The 18,936-nt window shown below is 71.0% G+C and overlaps 3 protein-coding genes across 6 annotated transcripts; all 3 read right to left on the bottom strand.

The window, feature by feature from the left end:
* Positions 1 to 1,303: 1,303 nt before the first annotated feature.
* DHH (desert hedgehog signaling molecule) lies at positions 1,304 to 5,656 on the bottom strand. 3 transcript variants are annotated; one of them, XM_066985673.1, is made up of 3 exons: positions 5,160 to 5,656; positions 3,445 to 3,706; positions 1,304 to 2,848 (listed from the first exon to the last, which is right to left on the bottom strand). In XM_066985673.1, exons 1-3 carry the CDS (start codon positions 5,469 to 5,471, stop codon positions 2,139 to 2,141), a joined length of 1,284 nt encoding a protein of 427 aa, XP_066841774.1. In that variant the 5' UTR covers positions 5,472 to 5,656; the 3' UTR covers positions 1,304 to 2,138. The 3 variants fall into 3 exon arrangements, with proteins under 3 accessions (XP_066841774.1, XP_066841775.1, XP_066841776.1); XM_066985674.1 differs by having other exon boundaries at positions 1,304 to 2,806; positions 5,160 to 5,641; XM_066985675.1 differs by lacking the exon at positions 5,160 to 5,656 and adding an exon at positions 4,556 to 4,875.
* A 1,753-nt stretch (positions 5,657 to 7,409) lies between these two features.
* LMBR1L (limb development membrane protein 1 like) lies at positions 7,410 to 13,408 on the bottom strand. Of its 2 annotated transcripts, XM_066985671.1 has the most exons (17): positions 13,017 to 13,404; positions 11,148 to 11,232; positions 10,850 to 10,886; positions 10,542 to 10,681; positions 10,350 to 10,453; positions 10,149 to 10,275; positions 9,959 to 10,027; positions 9,780 to 9,844; positions 9,578 to 9,653; positions 9,375 to 9,458; positions 9,153 to 9,229; positions 8,976 to 9,053; positions 8,812 to 8,885; positions 8,635 to 8,725; positions 8,353 to 8,419; positions 8,114 to 8,275; positions 7,410 to 8,030 (listed from the first exon to the last, which is right to left on the bottom strand). In XM_066985671.1, exons 1-17 carry the CDS (start codon positions 13,086 to 13,088, stop codon positions 7,972 to 7,974), a joined length of 1,467 nt encoding a protein of 488 aa, XP_066841772.1. In that variant the 5' UTR covers positions 13,089 to 13,404; the 3' UTR covers positions 7,410 to 7,971. The 2 variants fall into 2 exon arrangements, with proteins under 2 accessions (XP_066841772.1, XP_066841773.1); XM_066985672.1 differs by lacking the exon at positions 7,410 to 8,030 and having other exon boundaries at positions 8,120 to 8,275; positions 9,949 to 10,027; positions 13,017 to 13,408.
* A 646-nt stretch (positions 13,409 to 14,054) lies between these two features.
* Positions 14,055 to 18,325, bottom strand: TUBA1B (tubulin alpha 1b). The gene is made up of 4 exons (XM_066985648.1): positions 18,110 to 18,325; positions 16,263 to 16,485; positions 16,032 to 16,180; positions 14,055 to 15,248 (listed from the first exon to the last, which is right to left on the bottom strand). The coding sequence occupies exons 1-4, from the start codon at positions 18,110 to 18,112 to the stop codon at positions 14,268 to 14,270; spliced, it is 1,356 nt and encodes a 451-aa protein (XP_066841749.1). The 5' UTR covers positions 18,113 to 18,325; the 3' UTR covers positions 14,055 to 14,267.
* Positions 18,326 to 18,936: the final 611 nt, after the last annotated feature.

Genomic DNA, 18,936 nt, shown 5'->3' with positions numbered 1-18,936 from the left:
GGTCCCGGTTCCACTCCCGGTTCAGCTCCCGGTTCCGTTCCCGGCCCCGCTCCCGGTTCTCCCGGGGGCCGCCGCGGGTGGGTGCGCGGGGCAGGCTCCGTCACGGTCACGCGTGGCCGTGGGACCAGCGCGGCACCGGAGAGAGACCCCCCCCCCCCCCCCCCCCCCCGTACCCCCACGGCGGTGTGCAGCCGGTCTCGTCCCGGCCCCGCTCGTGGGGCGCCCTCCCCCCTCCCCGTACCCCGGTTCCTGCCCTCCCCCGGCTCTAATTGGGCAATTAGCGGCAATTAGCCGGGCAGGGAGCGCGGCCCCCAGCCCACCCCCGCTCACCCCAACCTCGGGGACCCTCCCCCAGCCCCGGCCCCCCAGGGTGCTGCCCCCCCCCCCCCCCCCCTGCAGCCCCGCCATCCGGGGGGGGCTCCGCCGTGGGTGCCGATGCGCAGGGCCGCGTCCATCCTTGTCACGCGTGTCCCCAGGTAGGGGCGATCCCCAGGCTGGGCAGCCCCCCTCCCCGTGCGCCCCCCCCCCTCCCCCGTGGGCTCGTGGCGCTCCGCTAACTTCCCCTCCACGACCCGCGAGGTTCGGCCTGGGGGGGGGGGGGGGGGGGGTCCCCGCCACCGCCCCCACGCGTGGGGGTGGGAGAAGGATCCCTCCCCCCCCCCCCACCCCCGAGAAAGGGACGCTGCACCCACAGCATCCCTGCGCGGGGTCACGGTCCACGGTCTGCGGGGGGGGGAGGAGGGCTGAGCGGGGCCCCACGCCGCCGGTAACCACTCTCGGGGGGGCAACCCCACGCCGCGCCACGCGTGGGAGCCCTGGGCCGAGCCCCACGCTCCCCCCACTCCCCTCCCCCTCCGGCCCGACCCACGGCGCGGCAGCCCCCGAGGAGCACCCGGCGGTACCGGGCCGGGGGCACGACCCCCGCCACGCCACGCGTGGGGAGGGAAAAGCGGCGCGGGCGGGCGCGGCACACAGCGCAATAAACGGCCCGCCGCGCCGGGGGGAGGGGGCGTGGCCGCCGCCACTACGCTCCCGCGCCGCGTGACCACAACACCGCCCGCTCGGCGCTCCCATTGGGCGGCGGGCGGCGGGTGGGCGGGGCGCGGCGCGCGCGCAGGCGCCTTGGCGGCAGCGGCTCCATTCATGAAAAGGCCGAGAGCGGCTCGGCCACGTGGTTGGCGCACACCTGCGGGGGACACGCGGGAGGGCGCCCACCTCTCGCCCCCCCCCCCCCCGGCCCTGCCCGGCCCCGGGGACCCCCCCAGCCCCCCCCCCCCCCCCCCCCAAGGCACAGCTCCGCAAGGGCCATAGATTTCTCTTTATTTACGAAAACAATTAAATAGTATTATTCTTTTTTTTTTTTTTTTTTGGACAGAAGTGGTTAAAAGCACGCTCGCCCCCCCCTGCCCCGACTGGGGTGTTGGGGGGGGGGGCTGGCCGGAGGACGTTTATATTACATTTATAAATAGAAAAATAAAACTCTCAAGCAGGGCGGGTTAGCGGTTAGCGCGGGTTAGAGCTGGGCCCCCTCTCTTCCCTGCAGCCCTGAGCGGTGCGGGGACGGGGACACCGCAGGGGACGGGGACGCTGCGGGTGATGAGCACGCTGCGGGTGATGAGCACACCACGGGTGATGGGGACACTGCGGGTGATGGGGACGCCATAGGTGACGGGGACACCAGGGGCGATGGGAACATGGTGGGTGACGGGGGACACCGCAGGTGATGGGCGCACCAGGGGTGATGGGGACACCGTGGGTGATGGGGACACCGCAGGTGACGGGGACACCGCTCAGCTCGACGGGCAGTGCCGCAGTCCCCAGGCGCAGCGGTTAATAAAGCAATAAATACGGGGGGAGCACGCGGGTGGGGGGGGCTGGGCTGCGGGGACCACCCGACCCCCCCCCCAAGCAGCACTGCGGGGTGGCTCCCAGGACACAGGAGGGGGCTGAGCCCTGCTCCCCGCAACATGCCCCCCCCCCTTCACCCCAAGCAGCGCCCAGCCGAGGGGCACCCAACCTCCCCGCGGGGCCGGGGGTGCCCCCACACCTCCTCCTTGGCACCCATGGGCGAGGGGTCTGGCGCTGGTCCCGGTGCTCCGGCGTGAGGCGTGAGCCCTGCAGGCTGGGGGGGGGTGGCCCTACGCCTGCGCGGCCTCGTGGCCCAGCACCCCCCATGCCAGGCGGTAGAGCAGGTGCGAGTACCAGTGCACGCCCGCCTCCGGTGCCGTCCCGTTGCCCCCCTCGGCACGGGCGGGCAGCAGCGAGAGGAGCCCGTGGAAGAGGCGGAGGGGGGCGAAGGCGCGGTGGGCCCAGCGGTGGCTCTCCAGGACGGCGTAGCAGGATGCCAGCACCCCGTTGACCAGCAGGGTCCCGTGGGAGGTGAGGGGGGCGAAGACCCCCACGCCTTCCTCCCGCGAGACCCTCAGCACACGCGCGGGGCGCAGCCCCTGCCCACCAGCCCCCTGGGCCAGCACCGCGTCCCCCGGCCGCAGGCGGCGGGCGAAGACGGGCAGGAAGGCGGCCGAGCCGTTGGTGGTCCCGCGGGCGGCGAAGACGAGGTGGGACGGGGTGAGGAGCAGCCGGCGCGCCGGGCTGGCCGTCTCGATGGCCACAAAGGAGGCGCGTTGGCCCAGGTCGCGGTGGAGGAAGAGCAGCACCTCGGTGGGCACCAGGCGCCCACCGGGCTCCGCGCCCAGCACCCAGTCGCCCCGGCGGAGGTCGGCCAAGCCCCGGCGCTCGCCGCTCCGTAGCGTCACCGTCGCATGGCCCGGGAAGCAGCCGCCGGTGCGCACGGCCAGGGAGTTATCTGGGTGGGTGGAGAACGCCACCGGTGGGTCCCCGCGGCCACCTGGGGGGGAGCGGTGGAGGGGAAAGGGCCCCGAGCGGAGCCGCTCCAACCGGACCCGAACCACCCCCCCCACCCCCCAAAACAAAGCGGACATTTTCCGAAGCCCCCCCCTGCCCCCCGTGGTTCCTGTGAGCAGGATCCCTGGCCCGGGCTGAGCGGGCGCTGCAGGGCCCCTTTGTCCGGCCCGCACTGATGCCCTTTGTTCCGCCTGGCCCTGCCGCTGCGGACGGTGACATTTACGGCCACTTTCACTTTCTGTCGATTGTCACTTCTGGCCTGGACCAGGGCTGCTGGCAGGAGCGGCCGCAGGACCGGGGGGGCCACATCCAAAGTGTCTTAAACCCCCCCCGCCGTGCTCTGTGCCCGCACGGGAGGCGAGCCCTGGGGACGGCTCCGTCTGTGCCACTTTGGGGGGGGGGGGGGACGGGGCTGAATATGATTTTTGCCAAGCTGGTGGCTGCGGGGAGCTGAGACAGGCCAGGGGCTACACCCCATGCCGCTCTGGGATGGAAGAGGGGGAGCAGAGGGTGTTGGGGGGCCACAGACCAGGGTGCTCACGGGGAAGGCAGCCCCCCGCCAGCCCCGCTGCGCCGTACCTGCTTTGACAGAGACGTGGATGTGCGCCTTGGACTCGTAGTAGACCCAGTCGAAGCCGGCCTCCACGGCCAGGCGCGCCAGCATGCCGTACTTGTGGCGGTCGCGGTCGGAGGTGGTGATGTCCAGCGCCCGGCCCTCGTAGTGCAGCGAGTCGGGGAGGTGGTGCCCGTCCTCGTCCCAGCCCTCCGTCACCCGCAGCTTCACCCCCGGCCACATGTTCATCACCGCGATGGCTAACGAGTTCACCCGCTCTTTGCAGCGCTGGATTTGGGGGGGGGGGGGGGGGGGGACGGGGGACACGAGCACCGGGGTCAGCACCAGCCCCGCCGTGGCACCCGCAGCCCTACCTGGGGCGTCCTGTGCGCAGACAGACAGACGGACACTGGGGGGCTGTGGGGGTTTGGAAGGGGCCATCCCGAAGGGGCTGCTGGCTGGGGGGGCAGATAGAGCCCCCCCCCCCAGCCTGCAGAGGGGCACAGCTGTTCCCCCCCCCCCCCCGAAATGGTGCAGGTTGAAGGTTAACGTGCCCCGGGGTCCTGCGGTGGAGCCCGGGCAGTCGGGCGGAAAGGGCACGGGACGGTGCCGGGTGTCACCTTCCCCTTGGCCATGGCTGTGATTAATTAACCCGACCGGGGGTGGGCACGGGGCAGAGCCGGGGGGGGTGCAGCCGACCAGAACCAGCCTCACATCCCATAGCGGCACCGTGGGGGGCTCAGCGCCTGCCAGAGCAGGGCAGGATGCGTGCAGCTCCCACGCTGCAGAGAACAGGGCTCTGCAGGGGCACAGCGGGGGGGGGGGTCCCACGAGCCGAGGGGGGCAGCGGGGGGGCTCGGGCGGTGCCGATGAGGGGCGCAGGGGCCGGAGCCCGCTCCCGTCCGCCCCAGCAGCCGGCGAGGTCGCGGCGTCCCTCCGTGCCCCGGTGCCCCCCGGTTCCCCGTGCAACAAAGCCGCTCCCGGGAGCGGTGGGACCGCGGGGGCGGGAGTGCGGGGCCCGGTCCCGGGGCTGCCCGGCCCGGGGGGGGGCCCGGCATGCGGCGGGGGGGCAGGAATGCGCCCGGCCCGGCCCGGCCCGGCCCGGCGACAATAGGCGCCTTCCAGCCCGGCTCTGACCTCAGGCCCCGGGAATGCCGGCACGGCCACAAAGGCCCCTTTCAGCCGCCCGCACCCCGGGCCGGCTCCGTGCCCGCGGCCCGCCGGGCTCCGCCGCCCCGGCCCCGCCGCCCCCGCCGCCCCGGTCCGAGGGAGCCGCGGCGCTGCCTGGACCACTCGCAGCATCCCCCGTCGCCATGGCGACCGCGGAGCCGCCCTTCGCCATGGCAACGGCGAGCATCCCGGCGGGACGAGCCGCAGCCCCGGACCCCCGGGAGACGTCTACCGGGGCCGCCCCCTCCCCGTTGGCCCGCCCCGGGGCCGGGCAAGGGCGGCCCCGCGAGCCGGGAGCGGCAGCCCCGGGATCCCCCGGCCGCCCCCGACGCCCCTTCCCCGTTAATCCCCGCCGCGGGTCCTCAGCGTCCCACCCGGTGCCACCGGTACCGGGGCCCGGGGGGAAGCTCCGGGAGAAGCCGGGGAGGGGACCCCGCGCCCCGGGAGGGTCGGAGCCGCCGGGGGACGGTCGGGACCGCCGGGGACCGGTCGGCGCGCTCCCTCCCGCCCCCTCCCCGCCACCCCCGCGCCCCCGGGAGCGCGGCCGGAGGATCCCGGGCGCAGCCCCCACCTCGGTCATGAGCCGGTCCGCCCCCGTGTTCTCCTCGTCCTTGAAGATGATGTCGGGGTTGTAGTTGGGCACCAGCTCCCTGAAGCGCTCCGAGCCCCGCAGCACTTTGCCCTCCGCCTTCCCGCTCGCCCCCAGCGTCTGCTCGGGCACGTTGGGCACGAACTGCTTGTAGAGCAGCGGCGAGAGCTGCCGCCGCCCGAACCGCCGCCGGCCCACCGGGCCCCGGCCCGGGCCGCAGCCCAGCACCGGAGAGGCCAGCAGGAAAGCGGCGAGGCCGAGGAGGCCGAGGGCGAAGCGGCTGCACCGGGGCATCCCGGCCGCCGAGCTCCGCCGGGCCCCGCTGCCTCCGCGGCCCCCGCTTCAGTCACCGGGGGCACGGGCGGCCGGGGCGGGCATGGCACCGGCGCGGCGGCCCCGGGGCTTTTAGCGGCTCCCGGTGCCAGGGGCGGGTCGGCGGCGTTTCCTTCTCACACCCACGGGCCCGTCGCCGCTCCGGGACCCGCGGCCACCCGGGACCAGTGACACCCCCCCCCCCACGCACCCCCCCCGGGGGCCGCCACCACCCACTCGGAGCGCCCGGGCACCGGCGCGTTTCCCACCCGCGCCCACGGACCCGGCACCCCCTCTCCTGGCGCTGCACCCTGCTCCCGGGGGGGTCCTCGCCGGGGAAAGCCCCCTCCTCCTACCGCTGCGGCCCCGGGACGGGCACCGGGAACCGGGAACCGGCCCCAGGCACCGCAGTCCTGGCGCTGGCTCGGTCCCGGCCCCGGCCGCCCCGCTCTTGGCACCGCCCCGGCACCGGGACCTCTCCCCGCTCCTGGCACCGTGCCCCGATTCCGGCCCCCCCCACCTCGTCTGGGTCCTGCGTTCCGGTACCGGCCCCCCTCACTTCTCCGGCACCGCGCTCCGGTACCGGGACCCCCCCCCCCCCTTTCCCCCTTTTCCTTATCTCGCCGCCGCGCGTCCGGTGCCGGCCCCGCTCCCCTCGCCTGTCAGTGCCCTCCGGGACCGGGTCCCCCCCTTCCCCGGCACCGCGCCCCGCTCCCGGGACCGTTTCTCCCGCCGCTGCCCCCTGGCACCGGAGCCGCCCGTTATCCTACGGCTGCCCCGCCGGTACCGGCAGCTCCTCCACCCCCTGGCCGAGCCGCCGGTACCGTGCCCCAATTCCTGGCTCTCCCCACTTCTCCCCCGTTTGCTGCCGCCCCCGGTACCGGTACCCGCTCCTGGCGCTGCCCCCGGTACCGGGCTGCCCGCAGCCGCCCCGGGCCGTGTCGGGCGGCCCCGGCCGGGTGCCCCCCACCTGCACCCGCTCGGCTCCGGCACTGGGCAGCGCCGCCGGGTCCCTCCGGCCCCGCCTCGGAGCCCGGCCCCCGGGAGCGGCGGCAGCGGCGGCCACATCCCCCGGGGCCGCCCCCGCCGGGGCCGCGCTGCCCGGGACGGCCCCTCCGAGCCCCGGGTGTCCCCCCCCCTCCCGGCACCCCAGGGAGCCGCCCGTGCCCCCCTCCCCAAGAGCACCCCCAGCCACGACGAGGAGGCACCCGAGGGTGCCAAGGAGCCCGGCGAGGGCAGGAGGCAGCGGCAGGCTGGGAGCGGAGGGGGGGGCCCGGCCCCCAGCCCCCCCTGCAGCCCCCCCTGCAGCCCCCGTGCCAGCCCAGGGTGACCGGGATGGGAGCAGGGCGCAGGGAAATCGCGGGCACCGATGGCCTCATTTCCTTCTATATAAACCCGGTTTCCTGCGCTTCCTGCTCAGCCCTGGCTCGGGGTGGGGATGGGGGGGGGCGATGGCCCCCCTATGCACGGGGAGGGGGGGGCAGCCTGGCGCAGCCCCAGCCCGGGCAGGATGGGTGGGGGGCCTGTTCCTGGGCAGCTTCCGTGAGCCCCCCCTCCCTGGGCCACAGAGGGGCCGGAGCCCCCCCAGGCCCCTGCGGTGGGGGCAGATGGGCTCAGAGCAGCTCAGCCCCCCCCCTTCCCACACCCCAAAGCCCCCTGGTGCTGCCCCCCCCCCCCCCCCATTTCAGACTGGGGCTATCAGCACCAGGAACTGGGGCCAGGAGCAGCCCTCACCTTCGGCCCTTCCTGGAGCGGGCTCGTTAGCCACGGCCAGGAAGAGGGTTAATTACGGCCCCCAGGGAGAAGGCAGGAGCAGAGCCCCCCCCATAGGAACTCTAATCCCTGCCCAAGCCCCCCCCCAAGCCCTGCCCTAAGGTGGAACCAAATCATGCAGCTTGAAAATTTTCTATATATTAAAAAAAAAACAGAGTTTGTTTATTGCTCCGAACAAATAACTGGTAACAGAGACCTGACCAACTCATCACACAGCTGCTGGGGGGGCCCTGCCCCAGCCCTGCTCCTTCTTGGGGGGGGGGTCAACCAGCGCCCCCTGGCAGCCCCCAGAGCAACAGGGGGATGGGGTGCGGGGTGACGGGGGGGCAGAGGAGCACGGGGCCCCGCCGTTAGTGTTAGCGGGATGCCTGGGGAGGGGGGAGACATTGAAAACCACACAAACTCCAAGAGAGCAGCACTGGGGGGGGGGCAAAGGGCCCGGCCCCACGAGGTATGTAAAGGAGTGGGGGGGCTGCAGCCAGCACAGCCCCGGGAGCTGCAGTCCCCTGACGGGGGCACGGCTCAAGGCCAAGGCTCAGTAGCGCAACAGGCTGAGATAGGACTGGGGGGGGGGGGGCCCAGCCAGGCCCCCTCCTGGAGGCTCAGCTCCTCCTGGGGGGCTCCAGCATCCCTGACGCACCCGGCGGCATCGGGACCAGTGCTGCAGCCGTCCTCGGGGTGGGGAGGGGACAGCCTCGTGCCCCCAGCCCTAGCAGCGCTCGCCCAGGGGCCGGGAGCGCGGCACGGGCAGCGGCAGCTTGTGCAGACCTGGGTGCAGAGGGAGAGGGTGAGAGGCAGGCAGGGGACGGCCCCAGCGCCTTGTCCCGTGTCCCCAGTGTCCCCGTCCTCACCAAAGGCGCGGAGCAGCTCCTCCTGCACGGCCCAGGTCACCTTCTTCACCAGGCACAGCGTGGTGAGCGCCGCAAAGCCCATGTTGTAGAGGAAGACGATGTAGAAGTTCCCCAGCCAGTTGAAGCGGCCAAAATCCCCCAGGAGGTCAAAGCGGGTGATCCCTGCGTGGGGGGGGGTGGGGTGTCAGGGCACGCCGGCCCCGGGGGGCTGCCCCAGCCCCAGCCCCACCGCAGCTCACCCAGCGTCCTGGAGAAGACGGGCAGGGCAGAGCTGAGCACCAGCAAGGACACGCAGTTCCCGATGATCTGCGGGGGAAGAAGGAGCATTTGAAGGAGCCACGGCACAGCCCCACGGTCCTGAGCCTGCTCCCGGGGCCCCGCAGCAGCCGGGGCTGTGCTGGAGGCAGGGGGAGCCGGCGGGACGCGCGGTGCCCTCGTGTGGGGATGCCGCACAGCGCACAAGGACACGGGCACAGCCACGCATCACCTGGGGGACCCCCAGCCTGGGGGGGGGCTCTCACCTTGGTGAGGGGGGTGTCCTGCCTCTCGGGGAGCAGCCGGGTGAAGAGGGGGGAGCTGTAGAAGCCCACGACGGAGGAGAGCATCAGGTAGCTGCGAGGGGGCGTTAAGGAGAGGACAGAGGGGACAGCGCAGGGGACAGCGCAGGGGACAGCCACCGGTGCCCGTGTGAAGGATACAAGATGAGGATGACCTGCAGGGCAGCTCCAAAGGTGCCGAAGATGGAGAAGGAGACCTGGCCCAGGGGCGCATCCTGCGGGGCAGGAGGCACTTTGTGGGAACGAGCCCGGCAGACGGGGCTCCTCGCTGTCCCCTGTCCTCCCCCCCCCCCCCCCCCAGGTACCTGGATACCCCGTGGCATCGCGGCATCGTCCAGCAACAGTTCCAGGACGTGGAAGCAGACGATGAGCACCGAGATCCCCTGGGAAGAGGAGGAGGAGGAGGGAGTCAGGGCGTCTATGGGGCCCTGCAACACGCAGGGGGACAGGGACAAGATGGGGACCCGGCCAGGGACACTTACTGTCAGCGCCAGGAGGCCCAGCATGGCCAGGGGGTAGCCCAGGTTCCTCTGCCAGGGCGACGCTCGGTGCCGCAGCTCTGCGGGGAGGACGTTACGGCCCCTGCCCCATGGCACCCCGTCCCTCTCACCACAGGGTGCAGGCTCCCAGAGAACCAGTGCTCCCAGTGCTCCCAGTGCTCCCAGTGCTCCCAGTGCCCAGCTCCGGTCGCCCCAGCTCCTTACCCAGCTTCCGCCTTTTGCTCTGGATGGCGAGGAGCTGCTCCCGCAGCAGCCCCACGTTCAGGTTCAGCCAGCAGGAAGCTTTGCCTGCAGGGGGAGACACCGAGGGGCTCGCGGGGGCCGAGGGCTCCCCACGTGCTGAGGGATTGGGGTCCCCTGGGCACCCCAAGGCACCTCCCCAGCCAGCGCCTGCGCTGGGCACCCACCGGACGTGATCCTGCGGGACACGGCGGCTTCCTCGAACCTCGTGCAGCTCAGCTGCTCGTCCAGGTCTTCCAGGAGCTGGGGACGGGCCAGGAGCCGTGAGCAGGGGACATGGGTGGCACCCCGGGAGCTAGGGGCCCAGGCAGCCTCGCGGCTCAGGGACGCCAAGACCCCAGGCAGGGCCTCACGGGGGGGGCACCTTACCCGGGGTTTCACCAGCAGCTTCCCCGTGACGGTGAACATGGTGGAGAGGCCAAAGGGGGTGCACACTGCGGGTAGGAGGAGAGGGTGAGCCCCAGCACCCTACCCCTCCCTGGGCCACCAGAAGGGTCCTGAGCTGCCCCCACCACGCCAGGGAGTGTCCCCACAGTACCCTGACTTACGCAGCAGGAGCAGCACGCCAAAGAGCGAGATGCACGAGTAGAGGTAGGGCAGGTAGTACTCCCAGAGGTCTGCAGAGACAGGGGGCAGGATGCAGCAGGCCCCCAGGGCAGCCCTCCTCCTGCCCCTTTCAGCACCAGGGGCCCCATCCTGCCCCACCAGCCCAGAACCCTGAGCCCTGGCAGCACCCACCGTAGAGGGACTGGCGACTGGCCGCGTTGTTGCCGACGATGGCAGAGGCCACCCAGACCATGCCCAGCACCAGCAGCGTCAGCAGCAGCAGCACCACCGACGTCTCGTACACCCTGGCCATGATGCCCTGAGGGAACGGGATCAGCAGCAAGCCAGGGAGAGGGACACAGGGTTGGGGACAGGCCCCATGGGGCCACGTACCTTCTTGGACCCCGCAAAGCCCTCCGACTCGGTGAAGAAGTATGCAAAGGGCATGAGGAAGACAAGGGACATGTTGGAGAAGAGGAAGACCAAGTTCCAGAGGCCTGGGAGGGACAGAATAGGGTGAGCTCCCGGTGGGGCAGCCCCAACCTGCAGCCCTGGGCACCCCGGGGCCACCCCACGCGCACCCACCGTGGATGAGGGACCCGTTCAGCCACTGGATGTAGTAGTTGTGGGGGAAGGAGAGCAGCACCTCGTTGCTGATGATGGAGAAGGGGAGCAGGAGCACGGCACCCAGCGCCACGGCCAGGGTGAAGGTGCACATCCCCAGCCTGCGGGAGGGACGAGTGTTGATTCCAGCCCCTGCGTGGATGTCACAGCCCGGCCACAAACCCCCCGGGGGGGGGTCACTGGCCCCCATGGAGCTGGGGAACACCGTGTCCTAGCCGGGCAGGGAGAGGGAAGTGGCTGAGCTGGAGCAGCACAGGGGAGGAACTTACGCAATCCTGTTGACAGCAGCGTCCTCGTCATCGTGAACTGCGGAGGAACAAACCACCAGGATGGCTCCCTGCTTTTCCCCCCCCGCCGCCTCCCCCCCCAAACGGAGCTGCAAAGCCCGGCAGCGCTCCCGAGGGAGCTGGGGCTCTGCTCCCCTCCTGTGGCAGCCCCGGGAGATGCCCCACAGAGAAGGATGCCCCAGGAATGTGGGCTGTGGTGGGACTGGGGCTGCTGAGGGAGGCAGAAAGCAGCGGAGGAGCATCTCGGGGGAGGCTCGGTTTGGCTGCCCCCCGCCCCTACCTGCCGCGAAGTCCGTCTGCTTCTTGAAGTGGGTTATGATGAAGTGGCAGAGGATGTAGAGGCTGGCAAAGAGCAGGGCGCAGATCTGTGGGCAGAGCAGCGTGGGCAGCGCTGGTGGACCCAGAGGGCAGCGCTCCCACCCTGGGCTCTGTCACCGGGACCTGTCAGCTCCACCCTATTTGTTTTTCCAGTCCTGGCCCTGTTCACTCACCCCACACGTGTGCTCGGCCCTACCCACACACAGGGGCTGCACCCAGGGCTCACCCACTGGGTGCTCGCGAGCTGCCAGGAGGTCCCACAGGGGTTGGGAGCGGGGGGCGAACACGGGCAACAACTCTGGGGCAGCCCGCACCAGCAGAGTTGCGGGCAGCTGGGACCCCCAGCCCCGCAGCCCTCATCCTGCTGGCACCAGCACCCAGCGGGGCTGCGGGAGCAGCTTTGGGCCAGGCACCAAGGCCAGCTGCAGGGTCTGTCCATCCCTCCCGCCCCCGCCAGCACGCCGAGGCCCAGCCAGAGCAGGCGACGTTCGAGGAACACAGCGACCTTTCATCCCTGCGGGTACGCGGCGAAACAGGGAAAGGTCGCCCGAATCTACCGCCTTGGCACGGGCGGAGTGGAGCGGCACCTCCCTCCTGCCAGAGGCTTGGCTGGGAGTCCCAGGGGTGGGGGGATGCCCAGTGGGGTGGCAGGGAGCCCCTGGAGCCCCCCACAGGTGGTCTCCAGCCTCTGCTTTCATCCAGGGAAGCGCCACAAGCTGTGAGCTTCCTTCTGCCCATGGGCTGCATCCCAAAGTGGAAAGCTCTGCTTGGCCAAGGGACCCCAAACACCTGCACCCAGAAAGGGTGCAAGAAAGGGGCCTCGCGAGGAGGCCCCACAAAGAGGCCCGGGACAGGCCGGGTAGGGGAGCGGTGTCCCTGCTCCATCCCAGCGTAGGGCGAGGGCTCCCCAGCGGCGCTGACGCAACCACGGGGCAGGAGTGAGGCAGAGCTCCACAACGTGGCTCGGAAAGTCTGAAAGGTCGAGCGAGCTCCACGCTGGCTGTGCTGAGCCAGGAGTTCCCGGGGCAGAGGCAGCTCAGCGGGGTGGAGGCCTGGGGAGCTCCGGAGCAGTAATGCTCGGCTCTGGCCACCCCGCACGCAGCATCCCAGGGACCCTTGGGAGATGCCAGGGCCAGGACACGTGGGTGCCCCCACATCCCTGACCCGTGGCAGGGGGTGCTGCAGCCGGCAGAGCCAGGACCAGAGCAGCAGCCCCAGCTGCTCCCCTCCACGGTGCCCCCAGACCTGGGGAGCTCTGCAGGGCCCCTGTCCGCTCTCATTGGCGCTGAGCACCCTGGGGCAGGGACAGGGGCACCTGGCCCGAGTCTGGCACAACTCTGATGCTGCTCCGCCAGCCCAGCACTGGGCCCCCACAGCCCTCCCCCATGGCTGGGGGCTCCCCAGGGGCATGGGAGGTGCTGGGGCACTGCAGGACCCCAGAGCTACCGGGGAAGGCCAGGACCAGGGACCACATCCTGGCCCCCTTGCACCCCATGGACCCCCCCCACCCCTTTGGGAGGGGAGACCGTAGCGGGCCCTGGCTGTGCTCAGAGGCAGGGGGCGGCTCCTGCCGGGCCGAGGGGCCCCGCTCTGCCTGGGACAGGCTCCCCGCGCTCCCCGGGCCGAGCCGAGCCGAGCCGGGCTATCTGCGGGGCGCACGGCAGCACGGCGCGGCTGTGGCACCGATAAGGACCGGGCGTGGGGCACAGCCCCGGCGGCGGCCGGGCTCCGGAGCTGCCCCCGGGGGGGGATGCAGGGTCCCAGCGCCCCCCCCCCCCCCCCCCCCCCAGCGGGACCCCGGCCCCGCAGGACGCCCCCTCCCCGCACTCACGATGCATTCGCGGACCCGTTCGTGGAAAAGCTGCTCCCGCACGGCCAGGGCGTCGTGCTCCACAGGGGCCATGGGGCGGCCAGCATGGCCGAGCCGAGCCGAGCCGAGCCGAGCCGAGCCGGGGCAGGACAAAGCGCAGGGCAGAGCCGGGCCGGATCCGGACACAGCGCAGGGCCGGGCCGAGCCGAGCCAGGCCAAAGCGCAGAGCCGAGCCGAGCCGAGCCGAGCCGGGGCAGGACAAAGCGCAGGGCAGAGCCGGGCCGGATCCGGACACAGCGCAGGGCCGGGCCGAGCCGAGCCAGGCCAAAGCGCAGAGCCGAGCCGAGCCGGGCCGAGCCGAGCCGGATCCGGCCACAGGGCAGGGCCAGGCCGAGCCGAGCCGTGCGGGGCCGCCCGCAGCACCAGGAGGCGAGACGAGGCCCCGCCCCCCCGCCCGGCCCCGCCCCCCGTATCCCCTATTGGCTGCCGCCTTTGAATGAGGCGCCGCTCATTGGCCAAGGGCTGCGCGGGCGGCCCCCATTGGCTGGAGGCGCCGCCACGTTCCCAGCCGCCGCTCCCACGGCCCCGCCGGACTCCCCCCTCCCCCCGAAAGCAGGAAGCCGGGATTACCGCGGGGGCCGGGGCTGATCCCCCGGCCAGCTCTCCTGGGCTAATCCGCGGGTTAATCCGTCCATATCCAAACCCCGGCGAGGACAGGGGGAAGCACAGGATCTGCTGGGAGGCCCCCGTGCGAGGGAACAGCCCCCCCTCCACCCACCCCCAGTAGGGGTTTGGCCCCCAGCAGCTCCCCCAAGGCCCCCCGAGCAGCAGAACCAGCGCCCCTCACCCTCTAAACCCAAGGGAGGGGGAAACGCGCCCTCCCCCCCCCCCCCCCCCCCACAGGGGAAGTCAGAGCCAGCTCCAGCAGGAGCACCCCCCCCCCCCCCCCCGCGGCCGTCTCATTGGGCAGGGACAATGGGGACAGCGTGTTCCCACGGGGCTGGGGCCGGCCAGCCACAGGGCCTGAACCAGAGCACTTGTATCCAACACAGAGGCAGCTTTTCTTAAAGCCTTTTATTCACAGACATGGTGCAGACACATGGAAAACATCACAGAGATCACGGAGATCACATTGGAGTGAGCGCCTAGCCAGAGCAGCGCATCCTTCTAGCCAGGGCCAGTGCCCAGACCCACACCTGGTGCACAAGAAAGCTGAAGTGTTTGAAGCTGACACTTTGTGGACATGCTACAGCGACAGAAGGAACCCAGCCTTTAGTATTCCTCCCCTTCCTCCTCTCCCTCCCCTTCCACCGAGTCCACCCCCACCTCCTCGTAATCCTTCTCCAGGGCGGCCATGTCCTCCCTGGCCTCCGAGAACTCCCCCTCCTCCATGCCCTCGCCCACGTACCAGTGCACAAAGGCACGCTTGGCGTACATCAGGTCGAACTTGTGGTCCAGGCGGGCCCAGGCCTCGGCGATGGCCGTGGTGTTGCTCAGCATGCAGACGGCGCGCTGCACCTTGGCCAGGTCCCCCCCGGGCACCACCGTGGGAGGCTGGTAGTTGATGCCCACCTTGAAACCAGTCGGGCACCAGTCTACGAACTGGATGCTGCGCTTGGTCTTGATGGTGGCGATGGCAGCGTTGACATCCTTGGGCACCACGTCCCCGCGGTACAGCAGGCAGCACGCCATGTACTTGCCGTGCCGCGGGTCGCACTTCACCATCTGGTTGGCCGGCTCGAAGCAGGCGTTGGTGATCTCGGCCACCGAGAGCTGCTCGTGGTAAGCCTTCTCGGCTGAGATGACGGGGGCATAGGTGGCCAGGGGGAAGTGGATGCGCGGGTACGGCACCAGGTTGGTCTGGAACTCGGTCAGGTCAACATTCAGGGCCCCGTCGAACCGCAGGGAGGCAGTGATGGAGGACACGATCTGGCTGATGAGGCGGTTGAGGTTGGTGTAGGTGGGCCTCTCGATGTCCAGGTTCCTGCGGCAGATGTCGTAGATGGCCTCGTTGTCCACCATGAAGGCGCAGTCGGAGTGCTCCAGCGTGGTGTGGGTGGTGAGGATGGAGTTGTAGGGCTCCACCACGGCCGTGGAGACCTGCGGGGCTGGGTAGATGGAGAACTCCAGCTTGGACTTCTTGCCGTAGTCGACCGAGAGGCGCTCCATGAGCAGGGAGGTGAAGCCGGAGCCAGTGCCGCCCCCGAAGCTGTGGAAGACCAGGAAGCCCTGCAGCCCCGTGCACTGGTCAGCCTGGAGGGGGGGGGGGGGGTGGAGAAAAAGAAGACGAGACATAAGTATCAGTTTTTCTGACTTCAAGCTGCTCCTGATTTGTCCAGGAAGGGAAGTGTTCAGCCCTGCTATCTCAAGCCTTTGAGGCATCTCGGATCAGGAACACAAGCAGGGGTTGCATGTGCTGGCAGGGTCTGCCTGGGCAAAGGACCCTGGGGACACACAGGAGCCAGCCCCGTGCCCAGCACAACTTGCACGCCTGCCTGGGGCTGTGCTTTACAGAGCACATTGAGGTGCCTGGGGCCAGAATTCCCTGGAGGCGCTGCCTGGGCAGGAGCCTTGCAGCAGCCAACATCACCATCGCCCTCCATGTACAGAGGGCAGGCACGAGCTGCCCCCGTGGAAGTTAAACCCTCAGCTCCGACTGCTGGCGAGCGGTCAGTAAAGTAGGATCAGAGTCCGTGTCAAGGGGAAGCCTCGCACGACCCAACCAAGAATGAAAGTGAAGTTCCCCAAGGGCAGAAGGCGGCCATTGCACTCCCTGCCACGGCCACCCCCAGGGCCAAGTCCAGGGCTGGCAGCAGCAGCACATCTGCAGCACCTGAGCACAGAGGACTCAGGACCGCACAAGCACCGGCACTACCACGAGCCATCAGCTGGTGCTGGGAGAACCCAGGAGGGGTTAAAATGCACCAGGACCCCGGGGCACAGCCCAGCTCCTCGCTCTCCCCCGGGTGCCCATAGGGGCTCACCCCTTCCCCAAAGGCTGCGGCGGTGCAGGCACCCCCGAGGCTTTGTACCCACCAGCTTGCGGATGCGGTCGAGCACCAGGTCGATGATCTCCTTGCCGATGGTGTAGTGCCCCCGCGCGTAGTTGTTGGCTGCATCCTCCTTGCCCGTGATCAGCTGCTCGGGGTGGAAGAGCTGCCGGTACGTCCCCGTGCGCACCTCGTCTGCGGGACAGCCCGAGCACCCCGTTAGCACCGGGCACCCCCTCGGCACCCACCGCCCCCCATCCCGGCTCCCTGCGCTCACCGATCACCGTGGGCTCCAGGTCCACGAAGACGGCCCGGGGCACGTGCTTGCCAGCCCCCGTCTCGCTGAAGAAGGTGTTGAAGGAGTCGTCCCCCCCGCCGATGGTCTTGTCGCTGGGCATCTGCCCGTCGGGCTGGATGCCGTGCTCCAGGCAGTACAGCTCCCAGCAGGCATTGCCGATCTGCACGCCCGCTTGGCCCACGTGGATGGAGATGCACTCGCGCTGCAGGGACGGAGCGGGGACAGAGCGGTCACCAGCGCAGCCCCAGCAGCGCAGGCAGGGGGCACAAATCCTGTCTGGGCTGGGACCAGCAGCGTGGCGGTGCCACCCGGCACGGGCTGGGGCAGGAGAGCGTCACCACGGGGCAACCATTTTGTGCCCGAGCTCCAAAGGGCATAGAAGGCTCGTCGCCATCTCAGCCCTCTGGCTGAGCTGTGTGTGGCCAAGCCCCAAACCAGCAGGGTGGCGAGCTGGGGGGGGGACACACTCGTGCTTGGGGACAGACCAGAGCCACCATTTCCCAGCCGAGCCCCAGCACAGCACCCCAGGACCCCTCAAGTCCCTGTGCTGCCCGGCATCGGGCTCCATCCTGCTTCTGAGCCATGCGCGACCTTGCACCCGGCAGGCCGGGGAGGCCATTTCGCAGCCTCGCGGTGCAGGAAGGGCGAGGCCGGGCGAGGAGGAGGATGACGACGAGGAGGAAGCAGGCAGCGCAGCAGCACAGATGTGACCGCGGCGCTGCGGGCGGTGGGGACAACACACCGAGCCACCGCATGGCCCAAAACCACCGTGGAGAGCAGATGCTGCCAGCACCCAGCTGGGGGGGGGGGGTCCAGCTATCCCAGTCCTCCCCCCTTGCCCCCCCCCACCCTGATCCAGCACATTCCCAGCCGCACCCAGTGCGGCACCACCTGCTCCAGCACATTCCTCCCACCCCGGCAGGGCAGATGGCGCCCGCCCTGGGGGAGCTAAGCCCAGGTTTTAGTGGTGGGGAGACCACAGGAGACCCCACCCCCACCCCCCCCAGCAGCCCCTGGGCAGGATTAGCCCCACGGGGGCTCATTCGGCTTGGACTCGGCTGGGTGTAAGGAGCAAACTGGGACAAAGGGGAGAATGTGGGGCCCCCTTAGCGGTGCTGGGGGGCTCAGCATGGGATTTGGGGGGGATGGGCCCCCCAAAGGAATGGGTGCTGGGGGGGGGGCAGGAGCGCACCCGCGCCTTCCCGCGCGCGGGAACAGTAACGGTCGGGGCTGGGCGCCAAAAAGGAGCCGGCGCCCCGCCCCCACCCGGCGATTGGAGGGAGGTAAGGGGGGGCTGGCACCGCGTGCTGCTCCCAGAGGGGTCCTCCAGGCACGGGCAGCACCCCCACCCCCTGTTCTGCCCCTGCCCCCCCCCCCCCCCCCCCCGACCCCTGATCGAGACCCCAACCCCTCCTCTGCTCTCCCAGGTCCCACTTATGCCCCCCAGTCCCTGCTCTGCCCCCCGAGCCCCTGCTCTGCCTCCCCCAGCCCTTCTCCTACCCCCCCAGACCTTCCTCTGCCCCCCCCAGCCCCTGCTCTGCCTCCCCCAGCCCTTCCCCTGCCCCCCCAGCCCCTGCTCCGCCCCCCCCAGCCCTTCCCCTTCCCCCCCACCCCTTCCCCTTCCCCCCCACCTCCTACATTACCCCCCCTTCCCCCCCACCCCGAGGGCGGCTCCCCTTTCCCCCAACCCCTGCTGTGTCCCTCCGCTGCCCCCCCCATCTCCTACTTTACCCAGAGCCCCCCCAACCTGCGTCCCCCAGCCCCAGCCCCGCGTTCCCCCCACTCCTGACCCCCCCCAGCCCTGTGTGCCCCCCCCCGCCCCGTACCATGGCTGCAGGCTGTTACTCGTCCCGACCACCAAGGAGTCGACGCAAGTACCGGGCTGCGGCCCCCCCCCGGCCGCCCTCTTATACAGCACCCGGGGGTGGGCCTCGCCCGCGCAACGCCCCCCTATTGGCCGGCGAACCCGTCCATCCGAGCCAACCGCAGCGCTGATTGGCTGCGCCGCGTGGCGCGCTCCACCTTCCCCCCCCCCTCTCCAGGGCGGACGCTTTGCCCCCCCCCCCCCCAGCCGTGGGGGTGCAGCCCCCGAGGGGGGCTTATGGAGGGGGGGGGGGGGCCGGGGTGAGGGGCTGCAGAGCCCCTGGAAGCCCCCCCGCCCCCTCCAGCTCTGTCCTTGCCCGCTGTGTGGTGGGGGGGTACCGTGGCCGTTGCCGTCCCCCCCCCCCCCCCGCCAGTCCCCGCCCGCCCCGGTGCGGTTTTGCTGCAGAGGAAAACTGCGACAGTGCTGAGGGGGGGGGGCGGGGGGGTGCCCGCGGCACATGCTGCCTGCTCCCCCCCCCAACAGCCCCAGAGCCTTTAATCGGCTTCCCCTGCCTGCCCCCCCCGCCCCCCAGGGGGCCCCCGGCCCCATCTGTACCTCCGCCCTCCCCCCCGCCGCCCCCAGCGCCCCCCCCCATGGGACCTGCCCTCTGCGCCTGCCCCCCCCCCCCCACATATCCCCAGCCAAAACCTTTTACCCCCCCCGCACTCCCCTCCCCCAGCATGGAAGCTGCCAGCCCTCCCCCCGGCCCCCCCCCCGTAATCCCCGGCGCTATTTGTTCGCGCTAAGCCGGAGCTCAACGGGTCGGTGCTCCACCGCCCCCCCCACCTA

This window comes from Anser cygnoides, chromosome 32 (genome assembly GCF_040182565.1).
Source record: "Anser cygnoides isolate HZ-2024a breed goose chromosome 32, Taihu_goose_T2T_genome, whole genome shotgun sequence".
In the NCBI taxonomy this organism is placed as follows: domain Eukaryota; kingdom Metazoa; phylum Chordata; class Aves; order Anseriformes; family Anatidae; genus Anser; species Anser cygnoides.
Note: the sequence above shows the minus strand (reverse complement) of the source record. Positions and strands in the feature narration are given on the sequence as shown.